The following is a 21,485-nucleotide window of genomic DNA, read 5'->3' as shown; positions in this document are numbered from 1 at the left end:
AGTGAGTCTTAGGTATTTTAATGTGGGTAGGATGGTCGTAAATGATGAAGTAGAAATCGTGAAGACGGAAGGTGCGGGTAGTACGTCCTATAACACTAGCCAAAGTGAAAATACAACTTGGATGAAATAAAAGTTTGTCACAAATGTCAACTACGCTGATAAAATGTCTTGTCATGGGGGAAGGCTCGTCAGGGATGTCCACCGCATGAGCTTCTAGGGAAGTGATTCGAGTGCTGGTTTCCCGTTGCCTTCCACGGATGATGATGATGAATCGATAATGAGGACAACACAACACCCAGTCCCTGAGCGGGGAAAATCTCCGTCCCAGCCGGGAATCGCACCTGGGTACCTTGGCTCGGCAGACGGCCGCGCTGACCACTCAGCTATCGGGGCGGACACGCTGATAACGAAACCGACAATAAAAAACTAAATTTAAATCTTGTTTCCAAGTTAAACTGGGCTGGAATTAACTAAAAATATATTTTATTAGTATTCGTCTTCAATTCCTTCCCATATAGGATTCGAGATCTCCCTGATGGTGGTCACAGTGACGAAGATTCAGGCAACAGCTGATGTGTGTTTTTTGTCGCTATTTCGAGCCTGGGCTTGTAGCAACATGGAGAAGGCGAAGAAAAAGGGAGGAACGGAGTATGTTTTATTTAAGGATACTTTAAGTCTGTTACAAGCTGTGTTCTTTGAGTGTGCTAGACGAATATGCTACTAAAATGTAGTTTGTGTGTGTGTTCATTGTAGTTCCTGTGATTCAATATGCGTCGGAAATGCGTAAAGAGTGCTGACAAGTTTTGCTACATTTGCCGACAGGCTACACTGAAAACGCAGAGGACGTCAGTAACGCCATTTATTAGGAGGGCGTACAGATTGTACTCTGGCTGTGCAATCGGGGACCGGGGTAAACGCTGGGCTCTTCATGTATGTTGCATATCTTGTGCCTCATGTCTTCGTTCGTGGTTGAACAGTAAAAGATCTTCTACGGGCTTTGCTATACCCACGATCTGGCGAGAACCATCAAACCACGTGAATGATTGGTACTTTTGTATTACAACTTCATTGACACATGGTTTTTCCACGAAGAAAAAAACATTCATTGACACGTCGTAACATGTCCTTGGCCACACGACCAGTCCCTCAGGGAGACGGTCTGCCTGTTCCTGTCCTGCGTGATTGTGGTAGTGACGATGGGGGTAGTGGTACTAGTGCTGTACCGTTACCTTAAAAGTCCAGTACATCGAAATGTCTTGACTTTGTTAGTAAAGATAAGTTCACAGAGATTCAAAAAATACCACAGTGTGAACTTAATGATCTAGTCAGAGACTTGGACTAGCCAAAAGATAAAGCAGAACTGTTAGCATCATGACTACAGCAGTGGAATTGACTTGATAACATGGTAAATGTAATTGCGCTCCGTAAGTGATGTATGCCATTCCTTCCGTTTTTCGAAAGTGAAAAAAACTTGGTATTTCGTAATGGTGTACATGGACTAACGGCAGGTAGGGGTATTGACTAGAAAAGTGATCATTGGAGGTTTTTCGCCAGCTCCTCCAAAGTAAGTCTCAAGTGTGTGCTACTGCATAATGCCAACATGTTACTATCGATTACGGATGGGTACGGTCCTTACATGAAGACACATATGATGACAGGAAACAGTTCTTGTTGCGATTAAACTATGAGAAGTTTAAATGGCAGATTTCCACCGGTCTGAAAGTCATAGGCATATTACTTGGACTACAACACAGCTACACGAAATTCCGTTGCTTCCTGAGCCTCTGGGATTGACGTGAGCGCCAGTCACCTGACCCGGTATCTCATAATGTTATGCACGAAGCACTTGTCGAATGCAAGAACATAATTCTCCATACTATTCATATAACAATGGGCCCAATGAAAAGCTTCGTTAAGGCCATGGACAGCAATGGGGAACCATTTATCTATTTGCGCGAGTAATTACCACGTCTTACAGAGGCGAAAATAAAAAAAGGGTTTTCGTGGGTCCCCAGAAACGAAAGCTACAAGGATGAGCGTTTCAGCACCATCCTGATAGGTGATGAGAAGTTGGCTTAAGATGCCTTTGTTCAAGTGTCAACAAACTTTCTAAGAAATAACAGGGCAGAAAACTGTAACTGCTACAGTAGACTGCCGTGCAACAAGTCCTTAACGGTAAATTTCCTAGATCCCAACAACTGTGTTGCTGTAACCGACGAGCACAGAGCAAGCTTCCACCAGTAAATTTCAGGCATGGAAATCACATACCATAGAACGTGGAGTGCATCAATGGTAGCCGAGTAGTTGCGTCCTTAGTGACCTTCCTCGAATGGATAACACCAAGGTAAATATAAGGCTAAAACGTAGAGTTATCAACTTCAAATCGAGAGCTAATCTTGCGTTTTCGTTACCATGTCGTTATTACCACACCCGAAAGCATAAAGATCACCTCTTTTATGCCAGCTGCAGAAAAAGTAAAATTTTGTAGGCTAGTTTAGTTATTGCCTGCATTTTGGGACTTGTCTGGCGTCGTGGCAATAAATTATACGCGCCAACTCTCCTGATGCATCTGTTTTTCTATTAGTGAAAACTAGCCGTCATATACAGACAGGAATGTCTGACGTGTGAGCAATTTATAATATGTACAGAAGACATACGTAAAGGAGCATAAATTCTGGTCAAGCTTCGCTGCTCTCAGGTGTTACGGCATCTGTTTACTTTACTGCTTTTCCCGCCAGATATCGCTTCAGCTGTGGCTGTCCAGCTCGTAGCTCCAATGACTGCCACGATGTATCACTCCAGACGCCCATCAAATGTGGAACAGGAAACAATACTTAAAATACAGACTAATCATTACTATAATTATAAATTATGTACACTAACGTCCTACGTGACTCAGTTTATCAGTGAAAACTCTATCAAAATCTCAACAGTAGGTCCTGAAACTGGACTTCACAGGAGATAGAAAACCAGACTCGGGATTTCAATAATATTCTTAGACTTTATAACATTTTTACACAGTTTATAATTTAATGAGCTGATGAGACTTTAAAAAAAGAATTTTCGTTTGCCACTTTTAAATTCTTCTTTCAGCTCATGGCGATTAATTTTTCTTATATGGCGTTTCCTAATGATAGATTACACGAAAAAATTAAAAAAATATCTCATTACAGTGAGAGTTTTAATCTGCTCTCACACTTTTGTTACTTGTCTACAATGACGGCTAAAGCCGCCACAACAGCTCAGTTAAATTGCGCTGCAATGACATCTACAGTCCTCTTAATGCTGTAATAGCGATAGTTACTGTTTTTGGGAACTGTTTCCGATTGCTAGTAGCATAGAAATCCGGAAGAGAACTTTTTTATTTTATAAATGACATTATATTGTATAGAAAATACCTACATGATACCTCATGAATCAGATACCTGTCTGTCAGACGTTCTGCATCTTAAGATATCTTGTACTTTTCCGGCAACTTTTCATCAATTCAGTATACATCATAAAAGTAAGTGTACAATGTGCGTGCCGCAAAAACTCAGAAACGAGTCTCTGTACGATGAAGGAAGTTATATGGTGTAGTACCCCTCTGTCCCCCATCCACGAAGAAGGTTCCCGGTGTTGCTTTTGAAGATATAAGAGCTAGGAAGTTTTTCCTTCTAGAAATTTCTAGAACATTCCAGAACTTTCAGGGGTGTTCGAGAGCATTCCACAACACTCCAGACTGTTCTAGAATGTTCGACAATGAACCGGAATGTTCTGGAATCTTCGGGAATAGTCTGGAACATTTGGGAAGATTCCAGAATGTTTGGGAACATCCCGGAACAAATGGTTCAAATGGCTCTGAGCACTATGGGACTTAACATCTGAGGTCATCAGTCCCCTACAACTTAGAACTACTTAAACCTAACTAACCTAAGGACATCACACACATCCGTGCCCGAGGCAGGATTCTAACCTGTGACCGTAGCGGTCGCGTGGTTCCAAACTGTAGCGCCTAGAACCGCTCGGCCACGCGGCATCCCGGAACAATCCAGATCATTGTGGAACATTCCAGAACATTTCGAATGTTGTGAAACGTTCTGGAACGTTGTGGACGATTCCAAGCCTTTTTGGTTTGTTGTGGAATTGGCCACTGGCGGGGCTAGCTATTGGCAAAAACCTGTGTTGGGTTCGAGCGTCAGTTTCTTATCAGTGACGAAGGGAGGAACCAAAAAAGTGGTGCAGTGATTGAATAAAAACAAACAGCGAAGTGTGAGTGATGAGAACGATACATTGACTGAGTATAAATCGAAAACAGAGTGTGTAAAGTGTACTTAACGAGAATGAGCACCGTGACAAGCAGAGAAACCGAAGAATAACGAAATGAAGGGATTGAAGAATCAAGAATTGCGGCACAGTCTTATAATAAAAGACAGCGAACTCAAGCTGGACATGAAAATATCACCCTACGAGAAGCGATGACGAGGACAACTAAATAGTACAACCTATCAAATGAAGCCTTCTACTACGACCCGACGAAAGAATATAACAAACACAAACACGTCGCAATCGGGAAAAATAGATAACATCTGCCAACTCTGCAACGCGAAAAAATTCAGTAGAGAAACATCGGGATTCTGTTGAAGGAATGGAAAAATTCTATTACCATCACCGGAAGCCAGAGTTTTTTCATTACATGACTGGGGAAACTCCAGAATCAGTTTCTTCCGAATATAAAAGCGTACTACACCTGCATCCAAATTATTTCTTTCGGTGTCACCTCAGTCAACACTACAGAGATAAAATCGATTTGCTTCTTCCATCCGACAACAAATCTGTCACATCATGGGATCAAAACTACCACCACCCAACGAAGACCACATATCTCTGCAAGTCTATTTAATCGGAAATGAAGAAACAGAAATGTATCAACGATGGATAAATGTCAGTGGATTGAGACGAGAAGTAATCCAAGATATCAGAATGATCGTACACAAATACAGTCAACAAATACACGCATTCAATACAGCACTTGACCGAATGATTTCTGATGACTGTGAAGTTATAATTGGAAACGACAAACGACCACGTGGAGTACACGAATGTCGATCTAATGCACCTCAGATATTCGCACTCGCCATCATAACTGTGCACAAGGAAACACAAGCCGTGACATAATTGCACAAAGAAGAAGAGAACGTGTACAACATGCTGCAGAGACACACCGTTCATGTGTGGCCTCCAGCATCCTCTAATATTTCTGCACGGGGAGAACGGATATCGTTTTAATGTGAAAAAAAAAATCCAACTTGAAACAGGTGTAGAAACAAAAGGAAAAAAAAAGGGTCACTTCGAAGGAGTTCTACGTTTACTGCTTAATGACCAGATACAATGAAACATACAGTCACATTCTCAACACTCGCCATTTGTTGCAACAATTTCTGGTGGATATGTACGCAAATATAGGAGCGGAACGGATGGCTTACATAAGATTGAATCAAAAGAAACTACGCACGGTAGAACGCGCCCACCTTCGAGACGTAATCATAAATCACGGAAGCACTGACGACACTAGAACGCTCATCATGCCTAGGAAGTCCTAGACACATGGATAAATACACTCAAGATGCCATGACCAGGTAAGAAAATATGGACCACCTGACCTCTTCATAACACTGACATGGCCGGCTGGAGTGGCCGAGCGGTTCTAGGCGCTTCAGTCTGGAACCGCGCGACCGCTACGTTCGCAGGGTGGAATCCTACCTCGGGCATGGATGTGTGTGATGTTCTTAGGTTAGTTAGGTCTAAGTAGTTCTAAGTTCTAGGGGACTGATGACCTCAGCTGTTAAGTTCCGTAGTGCTCACAGCCATTTGAACCATTTTTGAACAGTGACATGCAACTCTTTGTGACTTGAGAAGACTAAACTTTTACGTCACAAGCAGTGTAAATCACTCTGCAAGAGAGTAATGATCTGAACGTAGAACATACATGATAAATTAGAGTATAAAATGAAAAAGAAGAATGAAATGGAACAGTGACGGTAAATCAGACTTCAAAATAATTAGTCAGTTTTCAAGCTTATATTCTAATGAAAGGACATCCACATGCTTCTTTTTGAAGAATGTTAATGTTTATCTTTAACCTGAGCTTCAAAGTCCCACTCGATTAAGTTCAATATAATTATCAAGTCTTCTTCAACACTACGTCTGCTTCTGTATTTATTTTCAATGTACAACAACTAATAAAACCCACTTTCAGACGTGTAAGTAGCAAAGAACGACGGTGTGAGGTTTCCGTGTCTTTGCAATCCTAAAACCAGTCAAGTATGAGACTTTTATCAGGTTAATATAAATGTAAACAAATTTGTCATATATTGGAATTCCTGTTTACAAAACACAGATATCCTTAGAAAAAAGTCAATTAGTTTACCGAGTAACTCGGAGTGCTTACAGCTTTGATGACAATTTAATAACGAAGGCTTCCTGCTTTGATTTGAATGCGTTCCTAATCATAGAAAGCGTTGGAGAAATGGGTTGTCACTGATTTCTGTACCGACCTTTGCTGAAAAGCCAAGAGGTAAGTAGGTTTAATTATACTTGTGGTTAGGTGTAGCTTAGGTTTTTTACTGCATCCTTGACGGAGGAAAGAGCTTTCTGGCTTAAAAATCGCTTCATGCTTAACTTAAAAATCGGTCACATGTAATTCACACAGTCAATTTTAACTTCAGTTCACAGTTATAGTACTCAAAATCAGCTTTGGAACAGCTTTCTTCGTATTACGATACCATTTAACTCAACATCAAACAAAGCGACAACAACAGCAACAAACCATTCATTGCATAATGACTACTGCAGCGCCTCACATTGCAACACTGGAGAAGTTGGCAGTAGTTGCAAAGCGACATGATAAGTTTCGCTCAAAGTATCGTCAATGTCAAAACAAGATGAATCATTGCCGGCCAAGGCAGAGAAGAGTAATGAGGGATGGGGTGGCGGGAGGGGGGGGGGGGGGGAGGGTACAACCCTGTGTTTTGCGTACAGTCCGAAACAAACGTTCTTTGTTAAGTCCATTTTCTTTAATGCTACACAGATGGTACTTTTATTGATCAGTTTTCTCACTATAATTTTACTTTACAAATAAAGTCACATAATGGAATAATTTTACCTTTATTAGTGCGTCTTCCGTTTTCTTTCGCGCGTATGGCCTGAAATGTCCTCGCGTATCGCCAGTGGTTCGCGTACCGTCGTCTGGAAACCGTCATCTTAGACGCGTATTAGCGAGTCCTTAGTTAATTGTAAAAAAACCCTTTTTTATATGAGATTTTTGTGATGCTAGCCCCAGGCCTGTAACATAGGCAGCCTACACGATAATGCGACTCTGCGTCTGTCAGTGAATCACACGCTACGGTGATCTGACTTCCAACCACAGCCAACTGGTGAATAAGAACTAAAGATTCCATCAGAAATCGTAGCTTGCGCATGTAAAAAGGCTTTGTGTGCGAATTTGTGACGTGGGTACTTGAAAAACATTTTTAATGCAAATCCGAGCGTACACTAGGCTATTGTTGTACTGAAGGGTATTCGCATTTGGAGGAGACCGGATCAAATCTTTGACAGGCGATCCTGTCGAAAGCTTATATCAAATGGTAGAATTCTACCACGTTTTTAATTATGTCGCCTTCTTGTCAGTCTGCCTGCTCGGACAAATTTTACAACTGATTTTCAACTAACTTCCAAATGACCTAGAGACTTAAAGCTTTCGACTCACCCAGAACACGATCTCAGTGAAATGTTAAAACGCTTTCTTGTCTGAAGTGTTGTGGTGTGACGGAGAGCAATTCGTTTAACACGTTTTTATTTAGATGCTTTCTTTTACAGTTGATTTTAAATTAATTTCTCGATAAGATAGAGACACGAAGCTTTCAATATACCTCATAATTGGATGACAATGCGATATTAACACGCTTCTTGTCTGGTTTGTGGCGGAGGGCACTTTGGTCACCATTGCTGTTACCCCTTTTTCCCGTTTCAGTTGCGAACGGTTTTCTGGAAGAACAATAGCACGTAAGACTCCGTCTGAGCTCGAATGTGTGTAATTTTTACCTTCACCATCTTTTCGTAGCGATACGTAGGAGAGAGCAATGTATTGGTTGAATCAAGTGAACAGAAACCGACCGTAAAAAATGTTCAAATGTGTGTGAAATCTTATGGGACTTAACTGCTATGGTCATCAGTCCCTAAGCTTACACACTACTTAAACTAAATTATCCTAAGGACAAACACACAAACCCATGCCCGAGGGCGGACTCGAAACTCCGCCGGGATCAGCCGCACAGTCCATGACCGCAGCGCCTTAGACCGCTCGGCTAATCCCACGCGGCAAATCGACCGAAAAATTTCACATACGCAAGACTAAAAATCAGAAAATCATTATATCAAGTAAACTAAACACTTATTTAGCCATCTTTCACAATCTTTATTATTACTGTACGACCTATGTTTTGTATTAAAAGCCCATTTTGTGGTACGTAACTAATCCCAAAGATGAGAACGAAACGAAGATAAACACGTCAACTTTTTACAATATCGAGTCTTGACTTACTCTCTGAAAGTTATTTCTGCTGATAATCTTGATAAAATTACAAAGTTGTGAAATAAGACTAAAAAAGTGCTTCGTTTAGTTAATATAATATACAATGTTTCACCAAGAACCCATAGCTGAATTAATTAGTTTGATTAAGAAAATAATTATTTAAAATGAAATTAAATTTTAATTCACTGCGTTTTAAAGCGGACTAAAAGGTATAAACTAATTTCTCCTGGCCCACACAAATTCGTAACTCCACAGAGATAGCTCTGAAAATCTGTGATTGTGAATTTTTAATAGCTGTCAGAGTGCTTGTGAGATTTAAAAATAAAACCATAGGGTGCATGAAATACATAATTAATGAGTGATTCGTCTTCTCAGAATAATGTATTGCATACGCTCCACGTTTTTCGTTTCAAATCTTATAGGTATTTTCATAGCTATTGAAAATTCACAATCTCATATTTTCAGGATTATCTATTTTGGATTAGTATTCTGAATGGACAAACTGACTGTTAGCTTCTGTCTCGGGTTCTTCGGTCGACGTTCGTTCGAAGATTCTTCTGACGTTTCACAAGCATCAGTGGCTGACATTGCCAAAGCCACCAGCAGTGCAGAGTGAAGCTTTGACAACGCCATCCACTCGTGCTGGCGAAACGCCAGAAGAATCATCCGACGAACGTCAGCCGAAGAACCCGAGACAAAAGCCAAAAGGCAGTTTGTCAACAAGTGGCCACGAAAGCCTAAACAATTCTGTATTGTGTATGTAGTTTGAAGATATTATTTTATATTTTTAGTCCCATTTTAAAACGTCGCATAGTAAACAATGATTTTTATTTAAAGAATTATTTTCGTCTGAAAAGGTCAAAGCCGATTTTTCCAGGTTCTTTCCAAATCCATGTTGTGCTCCGTCTCTAATGACATTGTCATGGACGGAACGGTAAATTCTAGTTTCCTTCCCTTCTGTTCTTAAAATGGATTTGAGAGGGACAAAGTTCAAAACATGGTAGGTTTACTTTGCTGTATATCGTCGTTTACACTTTATACTCACCAGCCCGCTCAGGAGGTAGTGGTAAGTCCGCTTGCCGAGTGTAATGTCTCGCACGTGCGTCACCACAATCTCCTTCGCCATCTCTGTCGGGCAGTCCAGTATTACGTACTTGTTGCTCCACCTGCGACAGTTGAAAATTACTCATTATTACATTTTCCCATAACAACTGGTCTATGCGTACTTGTCTGTCTAGATTGCGGACTCAGCACAAGGCCTCCATGTGCCAGCAGAACAGCAACGAATGGAGCCTGAGGCGCTCCAGAACAAACTCCAACTGCACAACGACTGGCCCCTTCCACACCACATCTACATACATCGCAAAATACCGTATGGTGCATGGCGGAGCGTACCTCGTACAACTTTTAGTCATTGTCTTTCGTGTTCCAGTAGCGAACAGAGCGGTGGAAAAACGACTGCTTATAGACTTCTGAACTATCTCGGATGTCTCTTGTTATCCCGGTGCTGCGCGAGATGTGCGTTATTGGCCACAGGATCGTTGTGCAGCGTTTCTAAATACCTGTTCTCTAAACTTTCTCAACAGTATTTCACGTAAAGAATATCTACTTCGTTCCAAATATTCCCATTTGAGTTCACAGAGCATTTCCGAAACACTCGAGGGGCGGTAGTCACACATTTGCCACGTAAATGTTCTGTAAAGAGTCTCCTTTGTAGATCAGCTATAATTTCCTACTTCCCTACAGCCGACCTTACGTGCTCTTTCAGTTTTATGTCGATTTGCAACGCTGCGCTTAGGTACTTAATCGACGTGACTGTGTAAGGCATCACTCAGCTAATACTGTATTCGAACATAGCCGGTTTGCTTTTTCTGCTTATCCGCATAAACTTACATTTTTAAACATTTAAAGCAAACTGTCATCCTTAGGAAGAAATAGAAATTCTGTCGAAGTCATCTTGCATCCTTTTACAATCACTCAAAGGCTACATTTGACCGTAAACTACACCTTCATCTGTCAATGGTCTCAAACTGTTGCACACCTTATTCATCAGACTGTTTGTTATACAGAAATAAGAACGGTCCTATCGCACTTCTTGACGATTCGTTTGGCTCTGATGAACACTCGTCGTACAAGACAATGTACAGGTTTCTATTTCTTGAAACGTCTTAGAGCACCTCACATATCTGAGAACCTGTTCCCTACTCTCGGACCATCGTTAACAGTCTGTAGTATGGAAGAAGATGGATGTGTTGGTGGAGACTCGCTCAAACGTGTATCACAAAGCTATTTTAATCCAAATATGGTCTGTGTTTGACCAGTGCAGCTGCTGTAATTCGCTGGATACAAACAGTGGAGCGACTGTCCAAAAAACGGCAGATAGTGATAGGATCTCACAGAAGAATAAGCTACACAATTTCGGTACACATGCGATAGCATGCAAAATACAAATATGTTTCAAAATACCGCGCGTAAAAAAGGGATTTTTCCGGAGCTCATACCTCGGGTTCTATTGGTGATCGGAAGTTCCTGGTGGTTTGGATATCCGTTAAGCCAGAGACCATTTGTACACCCAACAGAAGGACCGTCTCGCTGTAACTATCCTACAGTACAGGATCAAAGATTGAATATTACAGACTTCTTCCAGCTTAGACAAACGGAACAAATCAGTTGGTTACTTTTTCATTACATGCGGTCTATGGTGCGCGTTAAGGGGCTTACGACGGCACCATTTAGTTCATGGGCGGCTCCTAAGAAACCAAAAAAGGTGGTTTTCACCATTTTTTCGCTGTCAGCACCGGATATGTAAATAACCAACTGCAGCAAAGTACTCAAATTTTAACGGTATACTGTCTAGGCATTTATCTAGAACCGTCATCCTCTCGTTTTCAAAATATTTATTGGTTATTGAGAAACACCCTTAAAACTTAGTTTTTGGGTACCAAAACCTAGCCGTCGATTTCAAGACGGCAATGTACAGAAAACTCACGAAATTCTTACGATATTTTCCTAAGATACCGAACTCGAAGGACCTCAAAACATTCTCGATATCTTTATCCGCTCCTGAGATACAGCGGATCGAAATTACCCTAGTTCTACATGTAAAATGTACTCGTAAAATCTGGTGTGAGACGAAATCGAAATACTAAATAACCACAGAAAATTGCTAAAATTTGAACAGTATATTCTCTAGGCATTTATATAGAAATTTCATGTTCCCTTTTCAAAAATTTTTATCCGTTATCGAGAAACACCCCAAAAACGTGATTTTTGGGATCCAAAACCGAGTAGCAGTTTCCAAGGCCGCTGTTCAGGCAAATGGCTGAAACTTTTAGGCAAAATTTTTGTGCACGTAAAATCCCGTCTGAGGAGTAAAATTAGTTTTCATTTATTTAAATTTCGTATAAGAAAACTATCAACATCTTACTGAACCATAGTGTTCTTTCCAATGAGTGACACGCCCTACCGTAGTAGGTAAAAGAAGGGGACCAGCGAAAAATGCTCCTATCAGAGCAGAAGAAAGGCGAACACGCTCCTGTTTAAAAGACTGTCTGAAAAGGGGCCGTCGTTCTCCCTTCCCATACACATCCAAAAAATTTTGGCATGCAAGCATGTACGGTCATTTTTATGGCCAGAGAGAAGGTGGAAATGGTAGCGTAAAGAGACAGAAGAGTAATAATGATAAACTGAAATGATCGTATGGCATTGTTGGCCGAGATGTCCCTTTGGGGCTCGGCCGCGAAGTGGGGCGACTTGTGGCCGATGATGAGGACAACGTAACACCCAGCCCATGAGCGGAGGAAATCTCCAACCCGGCCGGGAATCGAACCCGGGCCCCGTGCTTGGGAGGCAAGCGTGTTACTACCCAGCTAAGCAGGCGGAAAGTAATAAATATTTAATACAGTAGACAGTGGCTGTGATATAGAAAGAGTGAAGGAGACAATCTCAGTGTGAGGGAAAGAGTGGGACACAGTGGCAGTGGAACATAGTTGCCAACAACAGAGGAGTGTCGCAGAGAAATGAAGGACACAATGCCAGTGAGAGATGAATAAAGACAAAAAAAAAAATGAAGGTGGGTCAGGACCAGTGATAATAAAAGACAAAGTCTATGTCAGTGACGACGAGGAAGGGAAAATAATGACTGTGATAAGAGACAGCAGTAGTGGAAAGGAATCCCACTGTGAATCCTTCCAGGACACTTGTGCATATATTGTGAAGTGTTCTAGCGTGTCTTCGTGAAATATCACGATAAAAAACTCACTACTAGCCGACTGAAGGGCCCTCACTACCAGGTGAAATAGTATTGTAGTCGACTAACAGTACTGGCTTCTGTAACGTCGTACTGCGGTACTGACGCGGGTGGGGGATTTTAGTACTGCAACATGTACCAGCACACAAACAAAAATTAATTACGCAGTTTTATATTTTCGGATCGATGACAGTTAAATGTTCATGACTATACCTTTCACATGCATAATTGTTCTTGACAATGTTCTTCATCACAAAGAAAATAATGCCCCCGAAAGCACTATCCACAAAGTGATAATTTGCATATTGGAGAAGTGACAGAAGACTTGTTCAACCGATAATTGTTACAAACTATTAAGTAAGCCTAAGTCTATATACGCTGCGTCGTACTGTAGGTACTTTAAAATCTAATTGGGATTCCATCGGGAACTGGTGATTTATTTGCTTTCAAATCTTTCAGTTGCTGTTCTTAGCCAGGGATGCTTGTTACTATGTCGTTCATACGTGAGTCTGTACGATGGCCAAATGACGGTATGTTTGTACGACTCTCCTGTGTGAACGATTTCTTCGACGTGAATTTTAAAACTTTGGCTTTCGTTTTGCTATCTTCAACTGGCACACGAGACTGGGCAACAGGAAACTGAACAGGAGCCTTAGACCTGCTTAGCGATTTTACTTAAGACCAGAATTTTCTGGCGTTCTCTGCCAGATCTTTTCCTTAGATGTGACGCTGCTAGTTGTTGTATGCTCCTCACGTAGATCTTTTTACAGACGCACGAATCTCTACAAAGCTTCGCTTGTCGTCATTTGTGGGTTCCCTTTTGAATCGAGAGTACAGCCTCTGCTTCCTCAGCATTCTTTGTTAAACCATGGTGGGTCTCTTTCATCTTTTATCCACTTACTAGACGCATAACTTTCCAGATCACAATTTACAATCCCCATAATTCCTCTAGATCTATCTTACTGGAACTACACGATGCCAATTTACGGTCTAAGTGCGATACTAATAACTGCGTATCTGCTTATCTACCACAAACACTTTCCTAACCGTCTTGAGTGATTTATTAACAATTATAATCGTAGTTGCTATAAAGACATCGTGATAGCTAATCCAAGTTCCTATACTGGCATTGTCGACAAGGGTCGGCCTATTTGTAGCTACAAGGTCTAAGATATTTCAACTGTGTGTGGTCTGCCGAGCTAGCTGTTGAGGACAGTTATCAGAAGATTTGTTCCAAAGTGTTTCGCCTCCAACTAGTACTGTATGATCTGGTTATTTACGCGCTACTGAATCTAAACTTACTTTGACAGAAGAGCAGAGCAAAAAACAAGATCACAGACAGAGAATGAAGAGGTTTTGGGAAGGGAAAAAGAAGAAGGAAACCAACAAAAGTGAATAATCATGTAACCTTCAACTTTACCACCCTCATGGAAGCAAAAATTTGTTCCGCAGCATCAATCCAGGACAGTATTAGAAAGAATATCTTAACGTTTAATTTGATTCTGGTAGTTACAGTGCAGTGGAAAGTCATAAGAAAGCTGACTCATACATCCTTCAACGTCAGAACTGATATACTTAATAAAGTTATAGCAGAATATGTACCGTTGTTTGCAATTATGCTGTTAACAAAGAGACCCGTTGCCAAAGGCAGATAAAATTTCATATTGTGTTTTTAGTCACATTATTGTTAAAGAGTACTGCGTCATCAACCATCGCAACAGAACATTATTACCGTCTTAGCGCGGATCACAAACAGAATAAATGTATAGCCATATACAGAATATCCCCTACCATTATCCAAATGTAAATATTCAAACATTCTTTAAAATATCTCTTTGCTTGTGTAAAAGTTAACTATTATATCGGCTTTATAAACGTTAATGAGAGTTTATCTGGTGATATGGTAATACGTGGCCCCTTGTTCCACTTAGTTGTTGTTTGTAGAAATATAAAAAATGATTGAAAACTGACTAGTATTCTATTACGCTGACCACGGAACGACATTAATGCACAACACGTCGAGTCCTCCCTCGGGCATTGGTGTGTGTGTTTGTCCTTAGGATAATTTAGGTTAAGTAGTGTGTCAGCTTATGGACTGATGACCTTAGCAGTTAAGTACCATAAGATTTCAAACACATTTGAACATTTTTTTGTAAATTAGTGAAACAATGCAAACAGTAAATTCCCGATTTTTTTCCTAACCTGTGCTTATTATAGCATAGTGGCGGTGATTGTAAAATGATCTTCGAATTTCATTAAAGTATCACTGAACTTTCAAAAAGAAAATTTATACACTAGCTAATGGTATGCAAGACTGTGTCATTTGCGCCTAAGTGGAAAGTACAGTGTCCTGACGTAGTGAAGATGTGTACGGCGTGTCATTCAAGTTCAAAATAATTATCTGAAAACTGGAACTGTTCCGTATTTTGTGAGGAAACACCTTCGTGTTTTTGAATGACGGATCATTAGACGATACGGGTACGTGATGCTTCTCCTACCAAATACTGTTGCCCAAAGGTGCTCTGATTCAGAGGACGGAACTTGTTGATTAATGATCTAACAGGGAGCCCTAAGAAGTGCCCAAAACACGTATAGCACATATTGCAGGTCGAGTATCGGTCGCCAGTTGCCAATTGGACGTTTCCTAAATGTTTTGAGATTTAAACTGCTTCTAGAAAGATGCCATCGCATTTGAACCGTTCCTCACATTGGTATATTCTAGAACTCATTAACGCTTTAACGATATCACTATCTAGCCGTCAACGCCATTGGAAGTTCACGCAAGAGTTCCACTCTATAACCGTTCCCGTAAAAAGAGTTTCTGAATTGCTTGAAAGTCCTTAGTAACATGACAGGTACACTCGCCTCACCGTCGGTGGAAGAATGAAGCATGCCATTAATCGAAATATCTAAATACATTTAATATCGTTCGTCTGCTTTTTTGCTTTGTTACGGACAATGGAAATAATGTGTGCTCGCTGTAAATTACGTAAAAATATCATTGAAATGTTATGGAAACATTCGCTTGCGTAACATGTAAGTCTAGCAATAGCATTCTGGGGAAGTTAGATGGTAATATAGGGCCTACGCTTACAGATTCGTTGCAACTTTGCTTAACATTCGTAAACATTTTGTGATCTGCCAATTAGTAAGAATCCAATTTTTGTTTAATTGAGGAGCCTTCACAGATGTTTCTAAGTCATTGAAAGCTATGTTAGCACCACATAGCTTCATATATGGAGTGAAATAATGTTTATGAGTAGAAAGAGACATATTCAAGTCCATTATGGCAGCGAATGTTTTGCATTCGCTATGAGTTAATGTAAATCATCACACATAGTATTGTGTAATAGAAAACTGCCACACAGGGCACATCATCTTAAAGAAATTCAGCTTCACTTACAGGGAAAGCGTAACAAATGGTTCAAATGTCTCTGAGCACTATGGGACTTAACTTCTAAGGTCATCAGTCCCCTAGAACTTAGAACTACTTAAACCTAACTAACCTAAGGACATCACAAACATCCACGCCCGAGGCAGGATTCGAACCTGCGACCGTAGCGGTCTCGCCGTTCCAGACTGTAGCGCCTGGAACTGCTCGGCCACCCCGGCCGGCAAAGCGTATCTCCTCCGTATTCAGCAGAAAGTCATTGTCTGAGAGTCAGTAACATTCCTCGTTAGGTTGCAGGTTAAACGTCGAAAATTTCGAGATCAGCTTGTGTGTAGTAATTAAAATTAATAATAAGTAAAATCAATAGCTTTAAGTATCAGGTAATTCATAATATGCCTAGTCTGTCGAAATCAAAGCCACGTATTTCCGTAGAGATAAACAATCATCTCACACTTTGTTCACATATTTCAATGCATTTCTTGACAGTATTTTTACCATTCTTTTTCTTCTAGTCGCTATCATGCATCCCAGTGCATTTATATGATCATCCAAAATCGGTCACATATTTTTACCACACACATTAATTATCACTTCATGGTGTTACCAAGGCAAGGTGAAAATTGCTTTAAAGGCAGAGCATAAATTGTCAGAAAGCCTTTATTAATATCACCTGGGATAAGGGGTTGAGAAGAAACTGCATAATACGAGTATACCGGTACAAAATTCGTGCTACTTGTAGTGGAGGGACATAGCTGCAGGTTGTTTACATAAGTAATAGCTTCCGTGCCCCATAGATAGCTACTGATGGCTCTGCCAGCTGAAAAAGAAGCTAAGATACCTAGCCCTACGTAACTCGCCTTTCAGTTCCGCTTCTACAGCATTCTTACTTGTGTATGACTACCTCGCGTGCTACATACAAATCACTGAAACGATTTTGGGCAATCTATCTACTCGATCGAAAAATAAAAGCCACTGATCTTCTTTTATTATTATGTAAAACTTACAATAAAAATGATGAAAGAAAGCCTTGTACCCTTGTTATTGTTTATCTATAACTGTAGCATTTCCATCACCAAATCAGAAGTGATTTTCCCGATTACACACAAATTCTCAGTCAGTGATTTTCAATTACTAGATGGTGATGCTCGTTCCATAGTTCTGTTGGCTATCAAAGCTAGAAGTTTTCTATTCGGAAATTTCTCATGGAAAGCAGAATAACTCTCTAATCAAAACTTGATACCAATGTTGCAGTGTAGGACACGGCATCTCTCTGTACATTCCTCGCACTCGCGATTAGTTACACAAAGCCTGAACACAACAGGAGTAATTTCGTGCACTCAAATAGGATGCTTACACATTAGCAAATATAAATCGTCGAGGAATGAATACTCACTCGTCTAAGGTTGGACACTTTTCCTCCATTTACAACTAAAGCTTTTCTGAGATACACTGACATACACTGTTCGTCTCAAGCTCCACCAACGAACCGATTTCTAATGTACGTCAAGAACAGCGCTTCTAAATTGTATTTCGCGATCGGGATTAACGTGAAAAGTATCTGTTTTGGTCCACTTTCATTCTTCTCCGTCTATCTTTGCTTATTATTACGTTTATGGGTTACACAGTTGTCTTCTGCACCATTTGATAAAATTCTTGTAAAGGGAATACGTATGGAGCGAGCACTTTTAAGTCACTTTGATAACCAGTAACCTGTTTCCATCCTCATCTTGTACCTGAACGGTATCTGTAAATATGAATGTGTAAGTGAATGACCTTAGAACTATACCGGTTGGGTGACAGAGTTTCAGAGTTTACTCTCTCGTCTTTTTAGAGCTCCACCTTTTTAGAGCTCCTCCAAAGATACCTGGCAATATAGTTACCTCCTCATCCTGAGCTTTCCCATCCTTTCCGTCTCTACAGTTGGCTAGAGAACACTATCGCTTTTCTGGAAAAAAAAAATCAACGGCAGTTTTCCAGCGCTTTTTTAACTTGCTGTGGGATGCGCAACCGAGCTGTCTTTGTTCTCCAGAATATGGCTGGGTGTGATTTCATTTGAGTTAGGTTTAAGAGTAATTTCCCTTTAGAAAATAATTCAGCTGTTTCAATTATGTGTTCGGATATGATTTTGATTTTATTCGTGGTGTAATTCCTCTGGATTTACTGTGAAATGAGTACATTTAACATTGCCCTTTGTTCTGATTCGACACAGCCACGTGCCTGCAGCAATTGCGCCTGTTAACTTGATTCTCTTTGCGCGCATCTACAAATTAATATCTCTTAACTCACTAGCATTTCGTGTCGATGGATCAGGTATTTTAAATTAATCGTCTACAGTGATCTACCAGTGTATGCTTCCCTTTTCTTTATCGTGGATTTTCTAATAATTTCCCCTTTGATGGTTTTTAAACCATTATGTCGCACGATCGCCACGTCTGATTAAACTGACTATTTCGAGGTCATCCCCAATGAATAGACGAAAATATTCTTCTCATAACGAATCCCTGTTAGTGTGGGAGAAACCCAGTGTAAATAAAGCTATTGACTTTATTGACTTTAGTGGGAAAGTTTTGACGTCGAATTATACCCCACTGCAGTTGAACCTGCTTTCTTTTATCTATATGCACTCATGGCAATGAAATAAAGTACTGAAGTTCTTAGTACCTCTACGATGCACTTGATTACGAGAACACAGATTGAATTATTCTCCCTTTTATAGAATTCCATATTTTTCATACCCACATCCTCACAAGTCACGTATGGCACAAGTCCCACCGAGACTCTGATACTTGATGCAGTGTAATTATTACATTTATTAAGGGACCATTTTTCTTCCAATATTGGTTCAATAATTTTTATGCACTCTGCATAGGTTTTTAGATTATTGTAGTGAATTCTCATTTGGCAGATTTTAAAGCTTGTCACACATATTCATATCCTATGTAAACCCTCTAGTGATCAATAGCTCATGGTTCTCAAGAGACAATGTAATAGATTGTCCGATGCTTCTCACCATGAATACAACAGATTACTTAATGTGTATTTCATCTCCCTGTTTTCGCATTGTATCATCATCATCAATTCGTTGCGTAGTCTAAATTCAGAGCTAAATAAAGAATCTTCGCTGCCAGGAATGGACGGCATTGCAGGCACGGTACTGCTGAATGGTACGCAAGCTAGAAATAAATAAATTACTGTCTCCCCCACCCCGCACTTTCGAGCCCGGGGAAGGCAGGAAGTCCATGTTTATGCTTCAAAAAGTGGGTCTGCTAAGGTATGGGAAGTTAAACCCTTATAACTGACACAATAATGGAGAAAGGAGCAGGCGGCTTTCACCTACCAACACCTCCCAGAATACTTGAAATAAAAACCATTAACGCAGAGGTTGGAATACAACTGCAATTGTAAGGTTGTTTTATTCAGAACACTTTTATTTAGAAAACCATTAGAGTGCTTTCAGGAGAGTTAAAAGTGCCAATCACTGGCCCTTCTCTCGCTTGATTGAGGTTTATTTGGAAATATATTAACGTCACTGATTTCCTTTAAAATCTTCATAAATCTATAATATTTTGAATTAAGTAGATCCGAAAAAAATCCATTTACAGTACAAATCCAAAATATTCAACAACAAAAGTTACAGAAGATAGAATCTTTTAAGTTGGCCAGTGATAAAATGTGTCTAATTTGCTCTGCATACGCGAAAAATCTTACACATATAGTTTTTTTTATTTTTTACTTACCTTCTTCGAATTCGTTACATATTCCTGAATGAAGCATATGTATCCACTGCGCTATTTAAAATTGCCGAGGGTACATTGAAAATTATACATAGTCTGACAGTTTCGATGAACTTTGACGAAATATGCAATAACTTTATATATTCGTGTATAAAAGTAACGTTAAAGTTAAAGCAGTCTGAAGTCCTAAGAATTACATGTCTGAGCTAGATATCATCTTTATATCTCAACACATTACGAATATTTTGTGTCACGCTTTTAAGTGAATTACAGAAACATATTGAATGATTCTCCTCGAAATTGATAACTATAGCCTAACTATACAACCAATGTGAACATGAAAATAAAATTTATATCTCATCATTAAACTCAAAATTATCAGATAGTATCGTGCAATATGTTGAAACTCAGCACGCTTAGTGGTGTGCTTTCAGCCGAGTTGTTATTTCCATAAACCGTAAACAACAAGTCGTCAGAACACCTGATAGAATACCATTAACCAGCCGCGATGAGACAACCTAAGAGATTTCACCACACTTACTTCCTTACTTGGAGGATTTCCTTATTCATGTTATGCCAAATACTCGCCCGATCTTTGAGTGTGTCCTGCTATAAGCTACAGTATCCTGCTCACAGAGAGCTTTCATTCAATTGTTTCCTTTCAGCCTGATTCAGTTATTGTTGCGCTTTTAGTAACATACTTGTCAAGAAGTTCAAAATGGTTCAAATGGCTCTAAGCACTATGGGACTTAACATCTATGGTCATCAGTCCCCTAGAACTTAGAACTACTTAAACCTAACTAACCTAAGGACATCACACAACACCCAGTCATCACGTGTCAAGAAGTATTTCATCCACAGAACACATGGTTGGGACTTAACATGAGACGTTGACACAGAGTTTTCAAAAGAAACGCGTTTCCTTCCCACATATGGCATCATAAATTTCCTGCGAGCTTTACATAAGCTAAAAGATAAACAAGACTTCTTGCCCCCTTAATTTTTAAACATTGTCGTTGTATGGGTTTTCTTGGAACAGCTACTTCCATCTCAAGAGCATTGTGGCAATGACTCATCCTTAGTTAAGTGGAATCGGGGGATACTGTGCCATCGCCACTATTTAATATTCAAGCTTTACGTCCTTTACCACTAATGCTGAGACGTTTAGAGCCTTTCACTTGGCTATTTCGATGGGATGGAGAAGGATGTAAGGTTAACGTTGTTGATAAACACCCAAGTTGGACTTGATTCAAACAGCCACATAGTGTACACTGTCACGTCAGACCACGCCGAGCATCTGTGATAAAACATGCAAGTTGAGATGGGTGCTAGCCAAGGCGCTGCACGGTTATTCTGTCGCGATGGACATGTGAATAGGTGAGCAAATCAGTGTCGTGGTCGAACCAACATTACGTAAAAGATAAAAGTTTCTCAACGTTGTGGCATGGTTGTCTGAAATGTGCACAGCTGTAATGTGAAAGAGGGGAGGATCTTCGTCACGGAATTTTTAAAAGTACATCTTCTAAACGTCATGAGCTG

The 21,485-nt window shown here is 40.2% G+C and overlaps 1 protein-coding gene across 1 annotated transcript in view; it reads right to left on the bottom strand.

The window, feature by feature from the left end:
* The window catches only part of LOC126480895 (glutamate receptor 1-like), a 1,132,174-nt gene that overhangs the window by 271,723 nt on the left and 838,966 nt on the right, over window positions 1–21,485 (bottom strand). Inside the window, exon 6 of the mRNA XM_050104292.1 lies at window positions 9,618–9,738. Within this exon, the coding sequence (XP_049960249.1) occupies window positions 9,618–9,738 (121 nt within the window). The remainder of the gene's footprint in view (window positions 1–9,617; window positions 9,739–21,485) is intronic.

This window comes from Schistocerca serialis, chromosome 5 (assembly GCF_023864345.2).
Source record: "Schistocerca serialis cubense isolate TAMUIC-IGC-003099 chromosome 5, iqSchSeri2.2, whole genome shotgun sequence".
Classification (NCBI taxonomy): domain Eukaryota; kingdom Metazoa; phylum Arthropoda; class Insecta; order Orthoptera; family Acrididae; genus Schistocerca; species Schistocerca serialis.
The sequence above is the reverse complement of the archived record's forward strand: the minus strand, read 5'-3'. Positions and strand labels throughout refer to the sequence as shown.